This window comes from Oncorhynchus masou, chromosome 1 (genome assembly GCF_036934945.1).
Source record: "Oncorhynchus masou masou isolate Uvic2021 chromosome 1, UVic_Omas_1.1, whole genome shotgun sequence".
NCBI classification, from domain to species: domain Eukaryota; kingdom Metazoa; phylum Chordata; class Actinopteri; order Salmoniformes; family Salmonidae; genus Oncorhynchus; species Oncorhynchus masou.
Window position 1 is genome coordinate 12,316,818 of NC_088212.1, and position 21,308 is coordinate 12,338,125.

General features: G+C 44.7%; 1 protein-coding gene across 2 annotated transcripts in view; it reads right to left on the bottom strand.

Moving 5' to 3' along the window:
* The window catches only part of LOC135515759 (serine-rich coiled-coil domain-containing protein 1-like), a 114,162-nt gene that overhangs the window by 75,428 nt on the left and 17,426 nt on the right, over positions 1-21,308 (bottom strand). For both annotated transcript variants that reach the window (XM_064939512.1, XM_064939590.1), the window contains exons 4-5: positions 10,496-10,586; positions 8,027-8,354 (exon numbers count right to left, since the gene is read on the bottom strand). In XM_064939512.1, coding sequence (XP_064795584.1) covers positions 8,027-8,354; positions 10,496-10,586 — 419 coding nt within the window. The remainder of the gene's footprint in view (positions 1-8,026; positions 8,355-10,495; positions 10,587-21,308) is intronic.

The window sequence follows — 21,308 nt, forward strand, 5'->3', positions numbered from 1 at the left end:
AAGTATTCAGACTCCTTCACTTTTACCACAATTCATTACAGCCTTATTGTTTTTCTCATCAATCTACAGACAATACCTTCCGGAGACACCTGAAACCCCACCTCTTCAAGGAATACCTAGGATAGGATAAGTAATCCTTCTCACCCCCCTTAAATGATTTAGATGCACTATTGTAAAGTGGCTGTTCCACTGGATGTCAGAAGGTGAATTCACGAATTTGTAAGTCGCTCTGGATAAGAGCGTCTGCTAAATGACTTAAATGTAAATGTAATGTACCCCATAATGACAAAGCAAAAACTGGTTTTTAGAACTGTTCTCAACATTTCTGAAATATCACATTTACATAAGTAATCAGACCCTTTACTCAGTACTTTCTTGAAGCACCTTTGGCAGCAATTACAGCCTCGAGTCTTCTTGGGTACGACCCTACAAGCTTGGCACACCTGTATTTGCTGAGTTTTCTCCCATTCTTCTCAGCAGATCAGCAGATCCTGCAAGCTCTGTCAGGTTGGATGGGGAGCGTCGCTGCACAGCAAATCTTTAGGTCTCACAAGAAATGTTAGATCGGGTTTGAGTTTGGACGCTGGCTGGGCCTCTCAAGGACATTCAAAGACTTGTCCCGAAGCCACTCCTGTGATGTCTTGGCTCTGTGCTTAGTGTCATTGTCATGTTGGAAGGTTGTCACCCCAGTCTGGAGTAGGTTTTCATCAAGGATCTCACTGTACTTTGCTCCGTTCATCTTTCCCTCGATTCTTTTCCCTCGATTCTGACTAGTATCCCTGTCCCTGCTGCTGAACAAAATCCCCACAGCATGATGCTGCCACCACCGTGCTTCACCTTAGAGATGGTGCCAGGTTTCCTCCTGACGTGACACTTGGCATTCAGGCCAAAGAGTTCGATCTTGGTTTCATCAGACCAGAGAATCTTGTTTCTCATGGTCTCAGAGTCAAATTCCAAGTGGGATGTCATGCGCCTTTTACTGAGGAGTGGCTTCTATCTGGCCACTACCATATAGGCCTGATTGGTGGAGATCTGCAAAGATGGTTGTCCTTCTGGAAGGTTCTCCCATCTCCACAGAGCTCTCCAAGTGGGTTTATGCACTAAAAAAGCACATGCATTACCATGGTAGCAATTGAAAGAACACATTGGAGATCATGGGGAAATTATTAGGCCACAACAGTTCACCTGACACAAGACTGACATAAGACTGAATCCAAACATTGCACTGTTGATTTTATGTGCATTTAACATTTACTGTACTTTTCACAGAATTTTGTCAATAACAAAATCTGAAAATAGTCTGGGTACATTCAGTTACATAATAATAAGAATATTCAATACAATTTTGGAGTAGGAGAAAGATTGGAAAAAACTATTACTGAATGTGTCTCCAAGTGGCCTCATCCCTCCTCAAACTGCACAGGTCCTCAGTTATTTCAATAAACATTTTGTCACACCCTGATCTGGTTCACCTGTCCCTGTGATTGTCTCCACCCCCTCCAGGTGTCGCTCATTATCCCCAGTGTATATATCCCTGTGTTTCCTGTCTCTCTGTGCCAGTTCGTCTTGTTTGTCAAGTCAACCAGCATTTTTCCCAGTCTCTGTTTGTTTCTAGTCCTCCTGGTTTCGACCCTTGCCTGTCCTGGCTTCGAACCCACCTGCCTGACCACTCTGTCTGTTCTGACTACCAGCCTGACTATCCCCTTGTACTGTTTTGGACTCTGATCTGGTTTCTGACCCCTGCCTGTCTCTGACCTGCCTTTGCCTACTCCCTTTGTTATAATAAATATCGGAGCTCTACCATCTGCCTCGTGTGTCTGCATTTGGGTTTCGCCTTGTGCCCTTATAGTATGAACTGGCCATGACAGACCCAGCAGACTTGGACCAGCTCTGTCACATTGTGTCCCTGCAGGGAGCCACCATTGGGAGGCATGAGGAGCTACTTCAGGACCTTTTGGAAGGGCTTCGTTCCCTGACGGAATGTCACGACCAAGGATTCAAGGCAATAATGGAGAAAATCAGTGAATTAGCTCATAAGCAGCATGCCACATCTGAGACCTCCCAACCACCTAGTAACCTTCCTACTAGAGGTGGATTGGTTCAACCTACCCCTGCTCCCCTGGTACCTGCCGGGCATTCCTTTCCCAGTTCTCAAAGGCCGCTCATTTCATCCCTCTCCCCAAAATTCCCTCTGCCAAGGAAACGGCCCAGCTCATGGTGCAGCACGTCTTCCGGATCCATGGAATCCCGGTAGATATGGTTTCCGACCGGGGTTCTCGTCTCAGTTCTGGAAGGCGTTCTGCACCCTTATTGGGGCGTCGGCCAGCCTATCCTCTGGATTCCATCCCCAATCAAACGGCCAGTCATATCGAGCAAACCAGGACCTAGAGACCACCCTAAGATGCCCGATCTCAACCAACCCCACTAACTGGGTGGAGTATGCACCGGAACACTCTTCCCTGTTCCCTTTTTGAGAGCTCCATGGGATACCAGCCTCTACTCTTCCAAGAACAAGAACTGGAAGTCAACGTACCCATGGCCCAGATGTTCATCCGCCACTGTCGATGTACCTGGAGACGAGCTCGGGTAGCACTTCTCAAGACCAACTCCAGGTATCGCCAACAAGCGGACCACCGCTGGACTCCAGCTCCCCGCTACCGCATTGGGAAGAGGGTATGGCTGTCCACACGCGACCTGCCCCTTCGAGAAGAGTCCCGCAAACTGTCCCCCCGTTTCATTGGTCCTTTTCCCATCTCTAGAGTCCTTAGATCCACTGCTGTCCATCTCTTGTTACCCCGTACCCTCCGTATTCACCCTACTTTCCATGTGTATAGGATTAAGCCCGTGTTATAATAAATATCAGAGCTCTACCATCTGCCTCCTGTGTCTGCATTTGGGTCTCACCTTGTGCCCTTATACATTTATGACTCAAGGAAAAGAGCCTTGTACGATATGTTTTTTTGAGCTCTCCTAGCTTTCTCATTATTATTTTTTTATTTCACCTTTATTTAACCAGGTAGGCCAGTTGAGAACAAGTTCCTATTTACAACTGCGACCTGGCCAAGATAAAGCAAAGCAGCACGACACAAACAACACAAAGTTACATATGGGATAAACAAACGTACAGTCAATAACACAATAGAAAAGTCTATATTCAGTGTGTGCAAATGTAGTATGATTATGGAGGTAAGGCAATAAATAGGCCATAGTGGTGAAATAATTACAATTTAGCAACACTGGAGTGATAGATGTGCAGAAGATGAATGAGCAAGTAGAGATACTGGGGTGCAAAGGAGCAAAAAATAAATAACAATATGGAAATGAGGTAGTTGGGTGCGCTATTTATAGATGGGCTATGTACAGGTGCAATGATTGGTAAGCTGTTCTGACAGCTGATGTTTAAAGTTAGTGAGGGAGATATGAGTCCCCAGCTTCAGTGATTTTTGCAATTTGTTCCAGTCATTGGCAGCAGAGAACTGGAAGGGAAGGTAGCCAAAGGGGGAGTTGGCTTTGGGGATAACCATTTAAATATACCTGGAGCGCATGCTACGGGTGGGTGCTGCTATGGTGACCAGTGAGTTGAGATAAGGCGGGACTTAACCTAGCAAAGACTTATCGATGACCTGGAGCCAGTGGGTTTGGCGACAGATATGAAGCGAGGAACAGCCAACGAGAGCATACAGGTCGCAGTTGTGTGTAGGGGCATTGGTGACAAAACAGATGGCACTGTGATAGACTACATCCAATCTGCTGAGTAGAGTGTTGGAGGTTATTTTGTAAATGACATCAACAAAGTCAAGGATCGGCAGGATAGCCAGTTTTACGAGGGTATGTTTGGAAGCATGAGTGAAGGATGCTTTGTTGCAAAATAGGAAGCCGATTGCTATATTTCATTTTGGATAGGAGATGCTTAATGTTTGTCTGGAGGGAGAGTTTACAGTCTAACTAGACACCTAGGTATTTGTAGTTGTCCACATATACATAAGTCAGAACCATCCAGAGTAGTGATGCTGGACGGGCGGGTGCGAGCAGCGATCGATTGAAGAGCATGCATTTAGTTTTACTTGCATTTAAGAGCAGTTAGAGGCCACGGAAGGAGTGTTGTATGACATTGAAGGTCATCTGGAGGTTTGTTAACACAGTGTCCAAAGAAGGGCCAGAAGTATACAGAATGGTGTCGTCTGCGTAGAGGTGGATCAGAGAATCACCAGCAGCAAGAGCGACATCATTGATGTATACAGAGAAAAAAGTCGGCCCGTGAATTGAACCCTGTGGCACCCCCATAGAGACTGCCAGAGGGCCAGACAACAGGCCCTCCATTTTGACACACTGAAGGCTGTCTGAGAAGTAGTTGGTGAACCAGGCGAGGCAGTCATTTGAGCAACCAAGGCTGTTGAGTCTGCCGATAATAATGCGGTGATTGACAGAATTCGAAAGCCTTGGCCAGGTCGATGAAGACAGCTGCACAGGATTGTCTCTTATCGATGGCGGTGCACCCATGACCAGCTCGGAAACCAGATTGCATAGCGGAGAAGGTACGGTGGAATTCGAAATGGTCGGTGATCTGTTTGCTAACTTGGCTTTCAAAGACTTTAGAAAGGCAGGGTAGGATATATATAGGTCTGTAACAATTTGGGTCTAGAGTGTCTCCCCCATTGAAGAGGGGGATGACTGCGGCAGCTTTCCAGTCTAGGGATCTCAGACGATACGAAAGAGAGGTTGAACAGGCTAGTAACAGGGGTTGCAACAATTGCAGCGGATCATTTTAGAAAGAGAGGGTCCAGATTGTCTAGCCCAACTGATTTGTAGGGGTCCAGATTTTGCAGCTCTTTGGGAACATCAGCTATCTGGATTTAGGTGAAGGTGAATTGGGGGAGGCAAGTTGCTGTGGGGGGGTTCAGAGCTGTTGACCGGGGTTGGGGTGGCCAGGTGGAAAACATGGCCAGCCGTAGAAAAATGCTTATTGAAATTCTAGAATATCGTAGATTTATTGATGGTGACAGTGTTTCCTAGCTTCAGTGCAGTGGGCAGCTGGGAGGAGGTGCTCTTATTCTCCATGGCCTTTACAGTGTCACAGAACCTTTTGGAGTTTGAGCTACAGGATGCAAATTTCTGTTTGAAAAAGCTGGCCTTTGCTTTCCTAGCTGCCTGTGTATATTGGTTCCTAACTTCCCTGAAAAGTTGCATATCACGGGGGCTATTCGATGCTAATGCAGTACACCACAGGATGTTTTTGTGCTGGTCAAGGGCAGTCAGGTCTGGAGTGAACCAAGGGCTATATCTATTCTTAGTTCTACATTTTTTGAATGGGGCATGCTTATTTAAGATGGTGAGGAAAGCACTTTTAAAGAATAACCAGGCATCCTCTACTGACCGAATCTAGTCAATATCCTTCCAGGATACCCGGGCCAGGTCGATTAGAAAGGCCTGCTCGCTGAAGTGTTTTAGGGAGCGTTTGACAGTGATGAGGGGTGGTTGTTTGACCACGGACCCATTACGGATGCAGGCAATGAGGCAGTGATCGCTGAGATCCTGGTTGAAGACAGCAGAGGTTTATATAGAGGGCATGTTGGTCAGGATGATATCTATGAGGGTGCCCGTGTTTACAGATTTAGGGTTGTACCTGGTAGGTTCCATGATAATTTGTGTGAGATTGAGGGCATCTAGCTTAGATTGTAGGACGGCCGGGGTCTTAAGCATATCCCAGTTTAGGTCACCTAATAGTACAAACTCTGAAGATAAATGGGGGGGACAATTAATTTACATATGGTGTCCAGGGCACAGCTGGGGGCTGAGGGGGGTTTATAACAAGTGGAAACAGTTAGAGACTTATATCTGGAAAGGTGGATTTTTAAAAGTAGAAGTTCAAATTGTTTGGGTACAGACCTGGATAGCATGACAAAACTCTGCAGGCTATCTCTGCAGTAGAGTGCGACTCTACCCCCTTTGGCAGTTTTATCTTGGCGGAAAATGTTATAGTTGGGGATGGAAATTTCAGAATTTTTGGTGGCCTTCCTAAGCCAGGATTCAGACACGGCTAGGACATCAGGGTTGGTGGAGTGTGCTAAAGCAGTGAATAAACCAAACTTAGGGAGGAGGCTTCTGATGTTAACATGAATGAAACCAAGGCTTTTATGGTTACAGAAGTCAACAAATGAAGGAACTGGAGCATGCACGCTTGTCATTTTTAGCTTGGAACACAGCCCCGAGTCCCAACCGTCACGCAATTACTGCTGTTTACCCAATAACAAAAACGTTCCATTATGAAAATAGCAGATCTGGGTCATGTGGGCATTTGAAAGTTATAAAATCTGATCTTAGTGTTAGGCTTTCCAAAGGCACTTAAGACATACAGGTTACAATTTTGCTGTGCATAGAATGGAGTGATGAGTGCATTCAAGTGGGAGTTCTGCAGCTGTTCAGGACAACCCAGGGTATAACTCATGTCATTCTTGTAACTGTGGATCATACACAGCGATCATAATCGTTGATATTGTAAATTACTTGAGTTTTCAAATATGGAAATGTGAAGTGAAATGTGAAGTTCACTTGTATGACATCAAAGCGCAATTTATTATAATATTCAACGTCTCATCTTTCAGAACACACCGACTCCTCTCGATTTACAGCATTTACCTCACTCAGACAACAACAAATTCGCAAAAGTAGCCCAATTAGCAGGAGGAATGGGGGCATCTTCTTGTGGTGCACAGTGCTCAAGTATATAACGGCTGTCAGTCAAAACCCATAAGGTGCTGTGAAGCGGAGGACCTGAGCTCCGACGTCAGGTATACCATGTTACCTGCCAGACACTGCATTCCAACTGAAGTGTTTATCAGTGTCCAAATCGGTGTAATGAGTGTAAAGGGCTACAGTACAATCACCAATAATCTCACAAGCTGTAGTGAGTGGTATAGATGTAGTGAGTGGTATAGATGTAGTGAGTGGTATAGATGTAGTGAGAGCTGTAGTGAGTGGTATAGATGTAGTGAGAGGTATAGATGTAGTGAGTGGTATAGATGTAGTGAGTGGTATAGATGTAGTGAGTGGTATAGATGTAGTGAGTGGTATAGATGTAGTGAGTGGTATAGATGTAGTGAGTGGTATAGATGTAGTGAGTGGTATAGATGTAGTGAGAGGTATAGATGTAGTGAGAGGTATAGATGTAGTGAGAGGTATAGATGTAGTGAGAGGTATAGATGTAGTGACAGCTGTAGTGAGTGGTATAGATGTAGTGACAGCTGTAGTGAGTGGTATAGATGTAGTGAGTGGTATAGATGTAGTGACAGCTGTAGTGAGTGGTATAGATGTAGTGACAGCTGTAGTGAGTGGTATAGATGTAGTGAGTGGTATAGATGTCGTGACAGCTGTAGTGAGAGGTATAGATGTAGTGACAGCTGTAGTGAGTGGTATAGATGTAGTGACAGCTGTGAGTGGTATAGAGTGAGTGGTATAGATGAGGTATAGATGTAGTGACAGCTGTAGTTGAGTGGTATAGATGTAGTGATAGATGTAGTGAGTGGTATAGATGTAGTGACAGCTGTAGTGAGTGGTAGATAGTGAGCTGTAGTGAGTGGTATAGATGTAGTGAGTGGTATAGATGTAGTGAGTGGTATAGATGTAGTAGTGAGTGGTATAGATGTAGTGACAGCTGTAGTGAGTGGTAGTGTGAGTGGTATAGATGTAGTGAGTGGTATAGATGTAGTGAGAGCTGTAGTGAGTGGTATAGATGTAGTGAGAGCTGTATTGTATAGATGTAGTGAGTGGTATAGATGGAGTGACAGCTGTAGTGAGAGGTATAGATGTAGTGAGAGGTATAGATGTAGTAAGTGGTATAGATGTAGTGAGAGGTATAGATGTAGTGAGTGGTATAGATGTAGTGAGAGGTATAGATGTAGTGAGAGGTATAGATGTAGTGAGAGCTGTAATGAGTGGTATAGATGTAGTGACAGCTGTTGTGAGTGGTATATATGTAGTGAGAGCTGTTGTGAGTGGTATAGGTGTATTGACAGCTGGGCTCTCTTACCTGTGGGCGGTGGCGCCTCTGGGCTCCCTGCTAGGGATCCCGTGTCCAGAGGGCTCCCTGCCGAGGATCCTGTTTCCAGAGGGCTCCCTGCCAGGAATCCCGTCTCCAGAGGGCTCCCTGCCGAGGGTCCCGTGTCCAGAGGGCTCCCTACCGAGGATCCCGTCTCCAGAGGGCTCCCTGCCGAGGATCCTGTTATCAGAGGGCTCCCTGCCAGGAATCCCGTCTCCAGAGGGCTCCCTGCCGAAGATCCCGTCTCCAGAGGGCTCAAAGCGGGAGTGCAGCAGGCTCAGGCAGGAGGACAGGGACTGACTGGAGTCCTCTCGGAATACTACACACACAGAAAAGCAGTAGCATTCAGTCAACATTACATTCAGTCAACATTACATTCAGTCAACATTACATTCAGTCAGACAATAAGTTTGGTTTTACAGAGTTGACAACATGTTTAGAGTAGCCAACCTTGGATAATTTACTATAACAAGTTCCATTATTGAACAGTGCACTTCTAATCGTTCCATTCTATTCACTGTATGCTGCTCAGAGTCAAATGCACAATGGCATCTCCGTTAAAGTCTCATTAACGCAGAGAGACTACTAAGAAAAATGGTTTGACAACCAGAAATAACCAGATCTTTGAGAAGGATGTGGACGGCTCAGTTTCAAGGTAAAACTGAGTGTGTCTCTGCCCTGCAGCCCATAAATTGCTGTGAAACTGCCTGGTTTTTAATAAAAATGCCAAGGAGCCACCTGAGAGAGATAAAATAGGAGCATCTGTGTGTTCGTGTGTCTGTACTCAGGCATGTGTGTGTGTGTATGCGTGCGTGCGCGCACACGTCTTCATTTGAGTTGGGGTGAGGCTTCCCACTTCCTTCTCTTCCTCAGTAAACCACCTCATCACTTCGCTTTAAGTGTGCGATTTATCAAATCTTTGCAGGGATTTCATGCCAGTCTGTGAACCACTTAGTATATAAAAAAAAGTACCTAGCATGCAAAAAAAAATTTTTTGTATGTATTAATGATGACACCCTGGGGAGCCTCTCTGACTAAAGGCTTTGCCCTCACTACGTGTTTATGTGTACTTCAGCGTGTTCTGATGCAACCTCTCCAAACATAGTGGGGACGTTAAGAGAATTAAAGATTGAAGGTAATTCTCGAAGTCTCCATAGATGTTGCATGCCTAGAGATATGGATGTCTTGTGAAACTGACTCAGACCTCCCGTTAGATAAGCAATGAAGGTCTACAGTAGCCTCAACAGCACCCTCTATAGTAGCACCATGGTGTAGCCGGAGGGCAGCCATTTTCCGTCCTCTGGGTACATTGACTTCAATACAAAACCTAGGAGGCTCATGGTTCTCACCCCCTTCCATAGACTTACACAGTAAGGAGGACATCCTCGAACCAATCAGTGCTCTTGCAGTATGAACTATCATTTTGTACATTCACTTAAAGGATCAGGGAATTAATCTTGTACTGAAAGCATAAGTAGGCAGGGCAAACCTGTTTTGGTGAGTTTAGCCCAATGTCAAAACCGTTTTAACGGGTGCAAATCAATAACCATTATGAAGAAACAGTTTGTGATACATTTTATGTTTAGGTTTTCAATATACTATCTATCTGGGGCGGCAGGGTAGCCTAGTGGTTAGAGCATTGGACTGGTAACCGAAAGGTTGCAATTTCAAATTTACAAATCTGTCGTTCTGCACCTGAACATGCAGTTAACCCACTGTTCCTAGGCCGTCATTGAAAATAAGAATTTGTTCTTAACTGACTTGCCTAGTAAAATAAAGGTAAAATTAAAAAATATAGTACCAGTTAAAAGTATGGACACACCTGCTCATTCAAGGGTTTTTCTTTATTTGGACTATTTTCTACATTGTATAATAATAGTGAAGACATCAAAGCAATGAAATAACACATATGAAATAAAAAAAGTGCTAAACAAATCAAAATATATTTTATATTTGAGATTCTTCAAAGTAGCCACCCTTTGCCTTGAGGACAGCTTTGCACACTCTTGGCATTCTCTCAACCAGCTTCATGAGGTTGTCACTTGGAATGCATTTCAATTAACAGGTGTGCCTTGTTAGAAGTTAATTTGTGGAATGTCTTTCCTTCTTAATGTGTTTGAGCCAATCAGTTGTGTTGTGACAACACAACCCTAGCAAGTGTCTTTGGTCTAGTTAAAGTAGGCCTTTTCTAAACTTCCTAAATATCTGCGCAAACAAAGTTTATCATGCTTAAACTTGGGTGTGTCCCTGGATATACATGCAGAGGTCATGCTCAAAAGTTGAGGGCCAAAGTTTCCCTGGATGGGTGGCTGACAGAGGAGCAGAGGCTGGCTCTCACTACTATTCCCTATACAGAGTCCGATTGACCCTGGTCAAAAGTAGTGTACTATGTAGGGAATAGGGTGCCATTCGGAATGAAATCGGTGGCTTTGCTGATGAATGAATGGGGAGTGTTTATACCATGACGCTGGCGTTGGTCATCAGAGAGCTCCAGGTCCAACATCAGGTCATCCTCATCCAGCTCGGAGGAACCCAGGTTGTTCAGTAGGTCCTGAGGACACAATCCAGGAAACGTACATGTATGTGTGACTCAGAGCGTTGGACAAATTGAACAACTGGCTTGATGCATGGCACTTGACTTTGGGAGTAGCGTCAGGAGTTATGGGCTATAACTAGGGCCCAGAGTTTTTCCTTGTAAAATTAGGAGGTGAGAAAACCTGGCACTACAGATATGAGACAAACAGACATACAAGGTCACTCTGTTTGCATTGACATTCTGTATGTTTTGTTAGGGTTCATTCATGGCTGTGCTGGAAACATAAGGGGTCACCAAGGCAAAGGTTATGAAATCCAATATCTTTATCTAAGAACCAATTATCTAATCCATTGAGAATGGGAAGCCATTGGCCCAGTAAACATTGACATGTTCAAAGGCATCCATATTCTGAGGAGTGGTTGTGGATTCATGTTCATGCTGACCCCTTTCCATTGTGTTTCAAAGGGATATGCTACCATCTTGTGGTGACACCCAGAAAAACAGTTCCCCAGGTGGGTCTCCAGGTGAAAAAGAGATAGAAATGCAGAAGATGTGACACGAGAGATGTCTTGGAGATAATTCATCTTCTCTAAGGGTTTCTGATGGACAAGGTAAAAAGTATGGTAAAAAAAATGTATGTGTTCATATAATTTGGAGAACATTGAGAAATAAATGTGATGCCGTTATCAGTGGTGAATCATACGATTCATGTAAGATTAATGTTGACTACCAACTAGCCAAAATGTCAGTGCAGTGTGCCAAATTTCCGACAAAGTATGTTTACGATGTAATAGCGTAGAAAAGAATATGACATTCTGGACTACATGAGCTCCGTTTGAACATAACAATGTCACCAACTGGTTCTGCTCACATTGATCAACTTTAAGGGGGACAGATTAAAACTACGCCTGCTCAATAGATAATCTCTATTGAAATACATTTTTAGTCCAAGGACTAGGCTTAATGTGTCTGGGAAACTGCCCCTAAATATCAAGCTCAATCAAGTCAAGCGTGTGAAATGGCAGAAATGTTCATGTAGTCAGCTGTCGGTGCTCAACCATTCCTGTATAAATGGCAGATGAGATATACATCATTTGGAGCTAAACTAATCTGTTAATGTCACCCCCCCCAGCAATAGATAGATGTGTATTAATACTGCTTCACTGTGCAAGCTCTGACCTTTTTACCCCGCAATGATGTTTGAGTGAGAATCTTATGAGGCAATCTGCAGTTGCTACATTCATTTTTGGACTTATAAATGAATGACATGTACCTGTTGATTCTTGAAGAATATAACTTAGAAATCCCTCATGAGCTTAGTTCCAACTTTATTGTACATCATCAGAACACAAAATATAAGCTTGTTTTACTCCACTGTTTGTAAATGAAGTAAATGTAAACAAATACTGTATAGTCTCAAAACATGGTTACAACTATAATTTTGATGTCATGGATGGTCAGTCCTTGCATCCATAGCTCTGTCTATGATTTTAAGGGTGGTTAAATTTCCCCAGGCCCATCCCTCAACTTTTTACCAAAACAAGGGCGAGGATCCAACTTTGTCATTGTTTCAACTTCTGATTGTCGCTTTAATGCTAAATGGACACACTATTTATTATATAGGCATAGTCCCTTTACCTCTACCTACATGTGCATATTACCTTGACTGAGTGGAATATTTTACTTCAGTTTATTTAGTAAATACTTTAACACTGATTTTCCAAAAACTGCATTGTTGGTTAAGGGCTTGTAAGTAACCATTTCACTGTAAGGTCTACCTACACCTGTTGTATTCAGCATTTCACTGTAAGGTCTACTACACCTGTTGTATTCAGCATTTCACTATAAGGTCTACTACACCTGTTGTATTCAGCATTTCACTATAAGGTCTACTACACCTGTTGTATTCATCATTTCACTGTAAGGTCTACTACACCTGTTGTATTCAGCATTTCACTATAAGGTCTACTACACCTGTTGTATTCAGCATTTCACTATAAGGTCTACTACACCTGTTGTATTCAGCATTTCACTATAAGGTCTACTACACCTGTTGTATTCATCATTTCACTGTAAGGTCTACTACACCTGTTGTATTCAGCATTTCACTATAAGGTCTACTACACCTGTTGTATTCGGCGCATGTGACAAATAAAAATGTATTTGATTTGAAATGGTGGCTTGTTAAAACAAGGATCCATTTCTTCACTGCCAACTTCAGTAGGTCTCATGTTTCACCTAGAAAGACTTTGGGTCAGTAGATATTATATTCATTCTGCACCTGTGGCATAAATTCAAGACGATCAATACAGGAAAGATTTGCAGTTGCAGAGGGTCCAGAAACCAGGGGTGTTTTCATTAATGCATACCGTAGCAAATCGTTTTGCACAATAGCAGAACATTTTGCAACGGAAAAATTCAAACAAGAGTTTCTTATTGGACAAATCCGTTTGCTTCAGTTTGGTTCTTGGTGAATACCCAGATATAAAACTTTCACAAAACTTACGGAGGGGATATTCATAGAGAGATTAGTGTTAAAGGTACAATTCATTCAAATAAGTACTCAAATGTTTCATTACCAGTCTACTACAGGCCAGGGCAGATTACAATTTAGGGTTGGGACAATATATGATTAAATAGAATATCGTGATATTTGACATTGATGATATATTGTGATGGTTAAGACTATACTCTGACTATACTCTGTGCAGTTTTATCAGTTAGGCTGTATTAATATGTTGAAAATAAAAGTCTAAATTAATTAACTAAGTCTTATTTAGATTATTTAAAGCTGCAATATGTAACTTTTTGGGTGACCCAACCAAATTCATATAGAAATGTGAGTTATAGATCTGTCATTCTCATTGAAAACAAGTCTAGGAGATGGTACATCCGTTCTATGTGCGCTATTTCTATGCATCCCGTTCTTAAGTTTAGTTTTTGCGTCATTTACTTTTGGTTTTGTACACCAGCTTCAAACAACTGAAAATAAAATATTTTGGTTTTTGGATAATATATTTCACAGCAGTTTAAATGGTACACTGATTATCTACACTATCCTTGCTTGTTTTGTCACATACACTGAAATTAGGCAAACGATTCAAATTTTTGCAACCAGGAACTGGTGGCGCGATCTTTGTGCACCTTTAATGAGGATGTGACTATAATATGTAAATAAAACCAAACATTTTAATTATCTAGTCATTAACGTCATAAAACAGTTATATCGGAAATCGTGATATACGGAACAGCATATCGTAGAAAAGGTCTGCCCAAATATCACCCAACCCTATTACAATTCCCAAATATCACCCAACCCTATTACAATTCCCAAATATCACCCAACCCTATTACAATTCCCAAATATCACCCAACCCTATTAAAATTCCCAAATATCACCCAACCCTATTACAATTCCCAAATATCACCCAACCCTATTACAATTCCCAATTATTTTGTAATAAGGGTTGGTTAACGACTCCATGTTGAATGATAATGTATTTTTACTTGTTCCTTCAACAGCCACACGCTACTCTTAGTATGTCTTATGAAGTGGATTCATCATCTACTATACATCATTTTATTTCTGTGGAAATGGCATTAACAAGTTTCTGCACTTGATTGTGTATCCTGAACCCACAGTAGAAGAGGGAGCAACCATATCCTGTTGGCTGTTGAGTGTATTCTAATTATGACACAGAGAAGGGGAGAGGGGGGTTATTTCCCCAGTGTTCCCTTGTACTTGTCCAGCAAACAGACTTTAGCCCGCGTCTGCATTGCCCTTGACTGCTCATGAAACCACGAGTCTACTCAACAGACGACGGAAAACACTTCAGCATCTCAGTGAAGCTTTGCTCGTCACACTGGAGTGCCTTCTGTTATTCCCACAAATTTAAAAAGAGGATGGCAAAAAAAGGAGAATAAATTGGTGATACACTCCTACGGCCACGCTCTCCGGTTCCCCACGAGAGAGCCTGGGGGAAAACTTCAAACCAAGATTGGAGAGACTGCCACCACTTACATTTCATCAACTGCAGATTTAGCCACACATGCAAGTATTGCACATGTGCTTTCCCTTCTGAGTATGGAAGATGAGGGGTGTTTGTGCCACTCCCAAAACTAAATACATCTTAGTATGATGCACTACAAAATAAGCACAAGTGTTTACTGTTCATGCAGGGATGTGGATTGGAGTGGCCAGACAGGGAAGGAGGTGTGAGCAATCCCTTGAGTGACAAATTGCTGTCGCCTTGGTAGGGGCTGCCTGTTGCACTGATCTGCAAAGCAGTTAGTTAAAGGATTAGTCTGTTTGATTCAGGGAGGTGCTGTTATCCCCATGTGAGAGTGTAATCCAGAAGAGGATGTGGCCATTGACTAAGCTATTTAGTCCGCAACACTAATGGTGCTAGCACAGCTCCCATCTCCCCTGCAGTCCTGTCCTTCTGTCCTGTGCTGTAAACACCTACTAAGCACCCCTAATGTGCTGTCCTTTCATGTACTGTAATATAGTATAATGTATATATACACAGTACCAGTCAAAAGTTTGGACACATCTACAGTCGTTGCCAAAAGTTTTGAGAATGACACAAATATTAATTTTCACAAAGTTTGCTGCCTCAGTTTGTATGATGGCAATTTGCATATACTCCAGAATGTTATGAAGAGTGATCAGAAAAATTACAATAAATTGCAAAGTTCCTCTTTACCATGCAAATGAACTGAATCCCCCAAAACCATTTCCACTGTATTTCAGCCCTGCCACAAAAGGACCAGCTGACATCATGTCAGTGGTGGTGGTGCTTGGAATCATTGTTATTCCTCTGTCAACCATGGTTACCTGCAAGGAAATACGTGCCGTCATCATTGATTTGCACAAAAGGGCTTCACAGGCAGGGATATTGCTGCCAGTAAGATTGCACCTAAATCAACCATTTAATCGATCATCAAGAACTTCAAGGACAGCGGTTCAATTGTTGTGAAGAAGGCATCAGGGCGCCCAAGAAAGTCCAGCGAGCGCCAGGACCGTCTCCTAAAGTTGATTCAGCTGCGGGATCGGGCACCACCAGTACAGAGCTTGCTCAGGAATGGCAGCAGGCAGGTGTGAGTGCATCTGCACGCATCTGCAGTGAGGCGAAGACGTTTGGAGGATGGCCTGGTGTCAAGAAGGGCAGCAAAGAAGCCACTTCTCTCCAGGAAAAACATCAGGGACAGACTGATATTCTGCAAAAGGAACAGGGATTGGACTGCTGAGGACTGGGGTAAAGTAATTTTCTCTGATGAATCCCCTTTCCGATTGTTTGGGGCATCAGGAAAAAAGCTTGTACGGAGAAGACAAGATGAGCGCTACCATCAGTCCTGTGTCATGCCAACAGTAAAGCATCCTGAGACCATTCATGTGTGGGGTTGCTTCTCAGCCAAGGGAGTGGGCTCACTCACAATTTTGCCTAAGAACACAGCCATGAATAAAGAATGGTACCAACACATCCTCAGAGAGCAACTTCTCCTAACCATCCAACTTTTCCAGCATGATGGAGCACCTTGCCATAAGGCAAAAGTGATAACTAAGTGGCTCGGGGAACAAAACATTGATATTTTGGGTCCATGGCCAGGAAACTCCCCAGACCTTAATCCCATTGAGAACTTGTGGTCAATCCTCAAGAGGCGGGTGGACAAACAAAACCCCACAAATTCTGACAAACTCCAAGCATTGATTATGCAAGAATGGGCTGCCATCAGTCAGGATGACGCCTAGACGTTAATTGACAACATGCCAGGGCGGATTGCAGAGCTCTTGAAAAAGAAGTGTCAACACTGCAAATATTGACTCTTTGCATCAACTTTACATTTTACATTTTTTACATTTAAGTCATTTAGCAGACGCTCTTATCCAGAGCGACTTACAAATTGGTGAATTCACCTTCTGACATCAGTGGAACAGCCACTTTACAATAGTGCATCTAAATCATTTAAGGGGGGGGGGGGGGTGAGAAGGATTGCTTTATCCTATCCTAGGTATTCCTTGAAGAGGTGGGGTTTCAGGTGTCTCCGGAAGGTGGTGATTGACTCCGCTGTCCTGGCGTCGTGAGGGAGTTTGTTCCACCATTGGGGGGCCAGAGCAGCGAACAGTTTTGACTGGGCTGAGCGGGAACTGTACTTCCTCAGTGGTAGGGAGGCGAGCAGGCCAGAGGTGGATGAACGCAGTGCCCTTGTTTGGGTGTAGGGCCTGATCAGAGCCTGGAGGTACTGCGGTGCCGTTCCCCTCACAGCTCCGTGCACCATGGTCTTGTAGGCAAGCACCATGGTCTTGTAGCGGATGCGAGCTTCAACTGGAAGCCAGTGGAGAGAGCGGAGGAGCGGGGTGACGTGAGAGAACTTGGGAAGGTTGAACACCAGACGGGCTGCGGCGTTCTGGATGAGTTGTAGGGGTTTAATGGCACAGGCAGGGAGCCCAGCCAACAGCGAGTTGCAGTAATCCAGACGGGAGATGACAAGTGCCTGGATTAGGACCTGCGCCGCTTCCTGTGTGAGGCAGGGGCGTACTCACGGATGTTGTAGAGCATGAACCTACAGGAACGGGCCACCGCCTTGATGTTAGTTGAGAACGACAGGGTGTTGTCCAGGATCACGCCAAGGTTCTTAGCGCTCTGGGAGGAGGAAACAATGGAGTTGTCAACCGTGATGGCGAGGTCATGGAGCGGGCAGTCCTTCCCCGGGAGGAAGAGCAGCTCCGTCTTGCCGAGGTTCAGCTTGAGTTGGTGATCCGTCATCCACACTGATATGTCTGCCAGACATGCAGAGATGCGATTCGCCACCTGGTCATCAGAAGGGGAAAGGAGAAGATTAATTGTGTGTCGTCTGCATAGCAATGATAGGAGAGACCATGTGAGGTTATGACAGAGCCAAGTGACTTGGTGTATAGCGAGAATAGGAGAGGGCCTAGAACAGAGCCCCGGGGGACACCAGTGGTGAGAGCGCGTGGCGAGGAGACAGATTCTCGCCACGCCACCTGGTAGGAGCGACCTGTCAGGTAGGACGCAATCCAAGCGTGGGCCGCACCGGAGATGCCCAACTCGGAGAGGGTGGAGAGGAGGATCTGATGGTTCACAGTGTCGAAGGCAGCCGATAGGTCTAGAAGGATGAGAGCAGAGGAGAGAGAGTTAGCTTTAGCAGTGCGGAGCGCCTCCGTGATACAGAGAAGAGCAGTCTCAGTTGAATGACTAGTCTTGAAACCTGACTGATTTGGATCAAGAAGGTCATTCTGAGAGAGATAGCGGGAGAGCTGGCCAAGGACGGCACGTTCAAGAGTTTTGGAGAGAAAAGAAAGAAGGGATACTGGTCTGTAGTTGTTGACATCGGAGGGATCGAGTGTAGGTTTTTTCAGAAGGGGTGCAACTCTCGCTCTCTTGAAGACGGAAGGGACGTAGCCAGCGGTCAGGGATGAGTTGATGAGCGAGGTGAGGTAAGGGAGAAGGTCTCCGGAAATGGTCTGGAGAAGAGAGGAGGGGATAGGGTCAAGCGGGCAGGTTGTTGGGCGGCCGGCCGTCACAAGAAGCGAGATTTCATCTGGAGAGAGAGGGGAGAAAGAGGTCAGAGCACAGGGTAGGGCAGTGTGAGCAGAACCAGCGGTGTCGTTTGACTTAGCAAACGAGGATCGGATGTCGTCGACCTTCTTTTCAAAATGGTTGACGAAGTCATCTGCAGAGAGGGAGGAGGGGGGGGGGAGGAGGATTCAGGAGGGAGGAGAAGGTGGCAAAGAGCTTCCTAGGGTTAGAGGCAGATGCTAGGAATTTAGAGTGGAAGAAAGTGGCTTTAGCAGCAGAGACAGAGGAGGAAAATGTAGAGAGGAGGGAGTGAAAGGATGCCAGGTCCGCAGGGAGGCGAGTTTTCCTCCATTTCCGCTCGGCTGCCCGGAGCACTGTTCTGTGAGCTCGCAATGAGTCGTCGAGCCACGGAGCGGGAGGGGAGGACCAAGCCGGCCTGGAGGATAGGGGACATAGAGAGTCAAAGGATGCAGAAAGGGAAGAGAGGAGGGTTGAGGAGGCAGAATCAGGAGATAGGTTGGAGAAGGTATGAGCAGAGGGAAGAGATGATAGGATGGAAGAGGAGAGAGTAGCGGGGGAGAGAGAGCGAAGGTTGGGACGGCGCGATACCATCCGAGTAGGGGCAGTGTGGGAAGTGTTGGATGAGAGCGAGAGGGAAAAGGATACAAGGTAGTGGTCGGAGACTTGGAGGGGAGTTGCAATGAGGTTAGTGGAAGAACAGCATCTAGTAAAGATGAGGTCGAGCGTATTGCCTGCCTTGTGAGTAGGGGGAAGGTGAGAGGGTGAGGTCAAAGAGGAGAGGAGTGGAAAGAAGGAGGCAGAGAGGAATGAGTCAAAGGTAGACGTGGGGAGGTTAAAGTCGCCCAGGACTGTGAGAGGTGAGCCGTCATCAGGAAAGGAGCTTATCAAGGCATCAAGCTCATTGATGAACTCTCCGAGGAACCTGGAGGGCGATAAATGATAAGGATGTTAAGCTTGAAAGGGCTGGTAACTGTGACAGCATGGAATTCAAAGGAGGCGATAGACAGATGGGTAAGGGGAGAAAGAGAGAATGACCACTTGGGAGAGATGAGGATCCCGGTGCCACCACCCCGCTGACCAGAAGCTCTCGGGGTGTGCGAGAACACGTGGGCGGACGAAGAGAGAGCAGTAGGAGTAGCAGTGTTGTCTGTGGTGATCCATGTTTCCGTCAGTGCCAAGAAGTCGAGGGACTGGAGGGAGGCATAGGCTGAGATGAACTCTGCCTTGTTGGCCGCAGATCGGCAGTTCCAGAGGCTACCGGAGACCTGGAACTCCACGTGGGTCGTGCGCGCTGGGACCACCAGATTAGGGTGCCGCGGCCACGCGGTGTGGAGCGTTTGTATGGTCTGTGCAGAGAGGAGAGAACAGGGATAGATAGACACATAGTTGACAGGCTACAGAAGAGGCTACGCTAATGCAAAGGAGATTGGAATGACAAGTGGACTACACTTATCGAATGTTCAGAACGTTAAGCTTACGTAGCAAGAATCTTATTGACTAAAATGATTGAAATGATACAGTACTGCTGGAGTAGGCTAGCTGGCAGTGGCTACGTTGTTGACACTACACTAATCAAGTCGTTCCGTCGAGTGTAATAGTTTCTACAGTGCTGCTATTCGGGGGCTAGCTGGCTAGCTAGCAGTGTTGATTACGTAACGTTACGTTAAAAGAACGACAATAGCTGGCTAGCTAACCTAGAAAATCGCTCCAGACTACACAATTAACTTCATGTAATTGTCAACAAAAGCCTTTGACACTTATGAAATGCTTGTAATTATACTTCAGTATTCCATAGTAACATCTGACAAAATGATCTAAAGACACTGAAGACACATTTACTCCTGAGGTGCTGACTTGCTGCACTGTTGACAACTACTGTGATTATTATTATTTGACCATGCTGGTCATTTATGAACATTTGAACATCTTGGCCATGTTCTGTTATAATCTCCACCCGGCACAGCCAGAAGAGGACTGGCCACCCCTCATAGCCTGGTTCCTCTCTAGGTTTCTTCCTAGGTTTTGTCCTTTCTAGGGAGTTTTTCCTAGCCACTGTGCTTCTACACCTGCATTGCTTGCTGTTTGGGGTTTTAGGCTGGGTTTCTGTACAGCACTTTGAGATATCAGCTGATGGTTGAAGGGCTATATAAATACATTTGATTTGATTTGAAGCAGCAAACTTTGTGAAAATTTGTGTCATTCTCAAAACTTTTGGCCACGACTGTACTCATTCAAGGGTTTTTCTTAATTTTACTATTTTCTACATTGCAGAATATGAAATAATACATATGGAATCATATAGTAACCAAAAAAAGTGTTAAACAAATGAAAATATATTTTATATTTGAGATTCTTCAAAGTAGCCACTCTTTGCATTGAGGACAGCTTTGCACAGTCTTGGCATTCTCTCAAACAGCTTCATGAGGTTGTCACCTGAAATGCATTTCAATTAACAGGTGTACCTTTTTAAAAGTTAATTTGTGGAATCAGTTGTGTTGTGACAAGGTAGGGGTGGTATACAGAAGATAGCCCTATTTGGTAAAAGACCAAGTCCATTTAAATGGCAAGAACAGGTCAAATAAGCAAAGAGAAACGACAGTCCATCATTACTTTAAGACATGAAGGTCAGTCAATCAGGAACATTTCAAGAACTTTGAGCTAGGGATGCACAATATATCGGTGAACATATCAGAATCGGCCGATATTAGCTAAAAATACCAACATCGGTATCGGCCCAATGTCTAGTTTAACGGCGATGTGCAAAACCGATGTCGAAGCTGACGTGCATACCTATATAACGTAGGTACATGACGTAATGACGCCACGTAAAATGTTGCGCTACACGTGCAACACAGCATTCCTAACATAGCCCACAATGTGTGCTGTGTGGATCGAGCGGTCAACAAGTCGAGCAGTCATTTGAAAGCGTAAGAAAATGTCAGCGAGACAACTCAAAGGCGAAATCCATTAATGCCAAGATAATGGAATTCATTGCCCTTGACAATCAACCGTTCTCCGTCGTGGGTGGTGTTGGCTTTTGCGACTGGTCGAGCACCGGTCCACAAGTGCGCTATTTTTCAGATGTTGCCCTACCGGAGTTACACAGTAATGACATCACTGCTATTAGCTTCACGACATACTATGGAATGCCATTTGGGTCTTTGCCTGTCAAAAA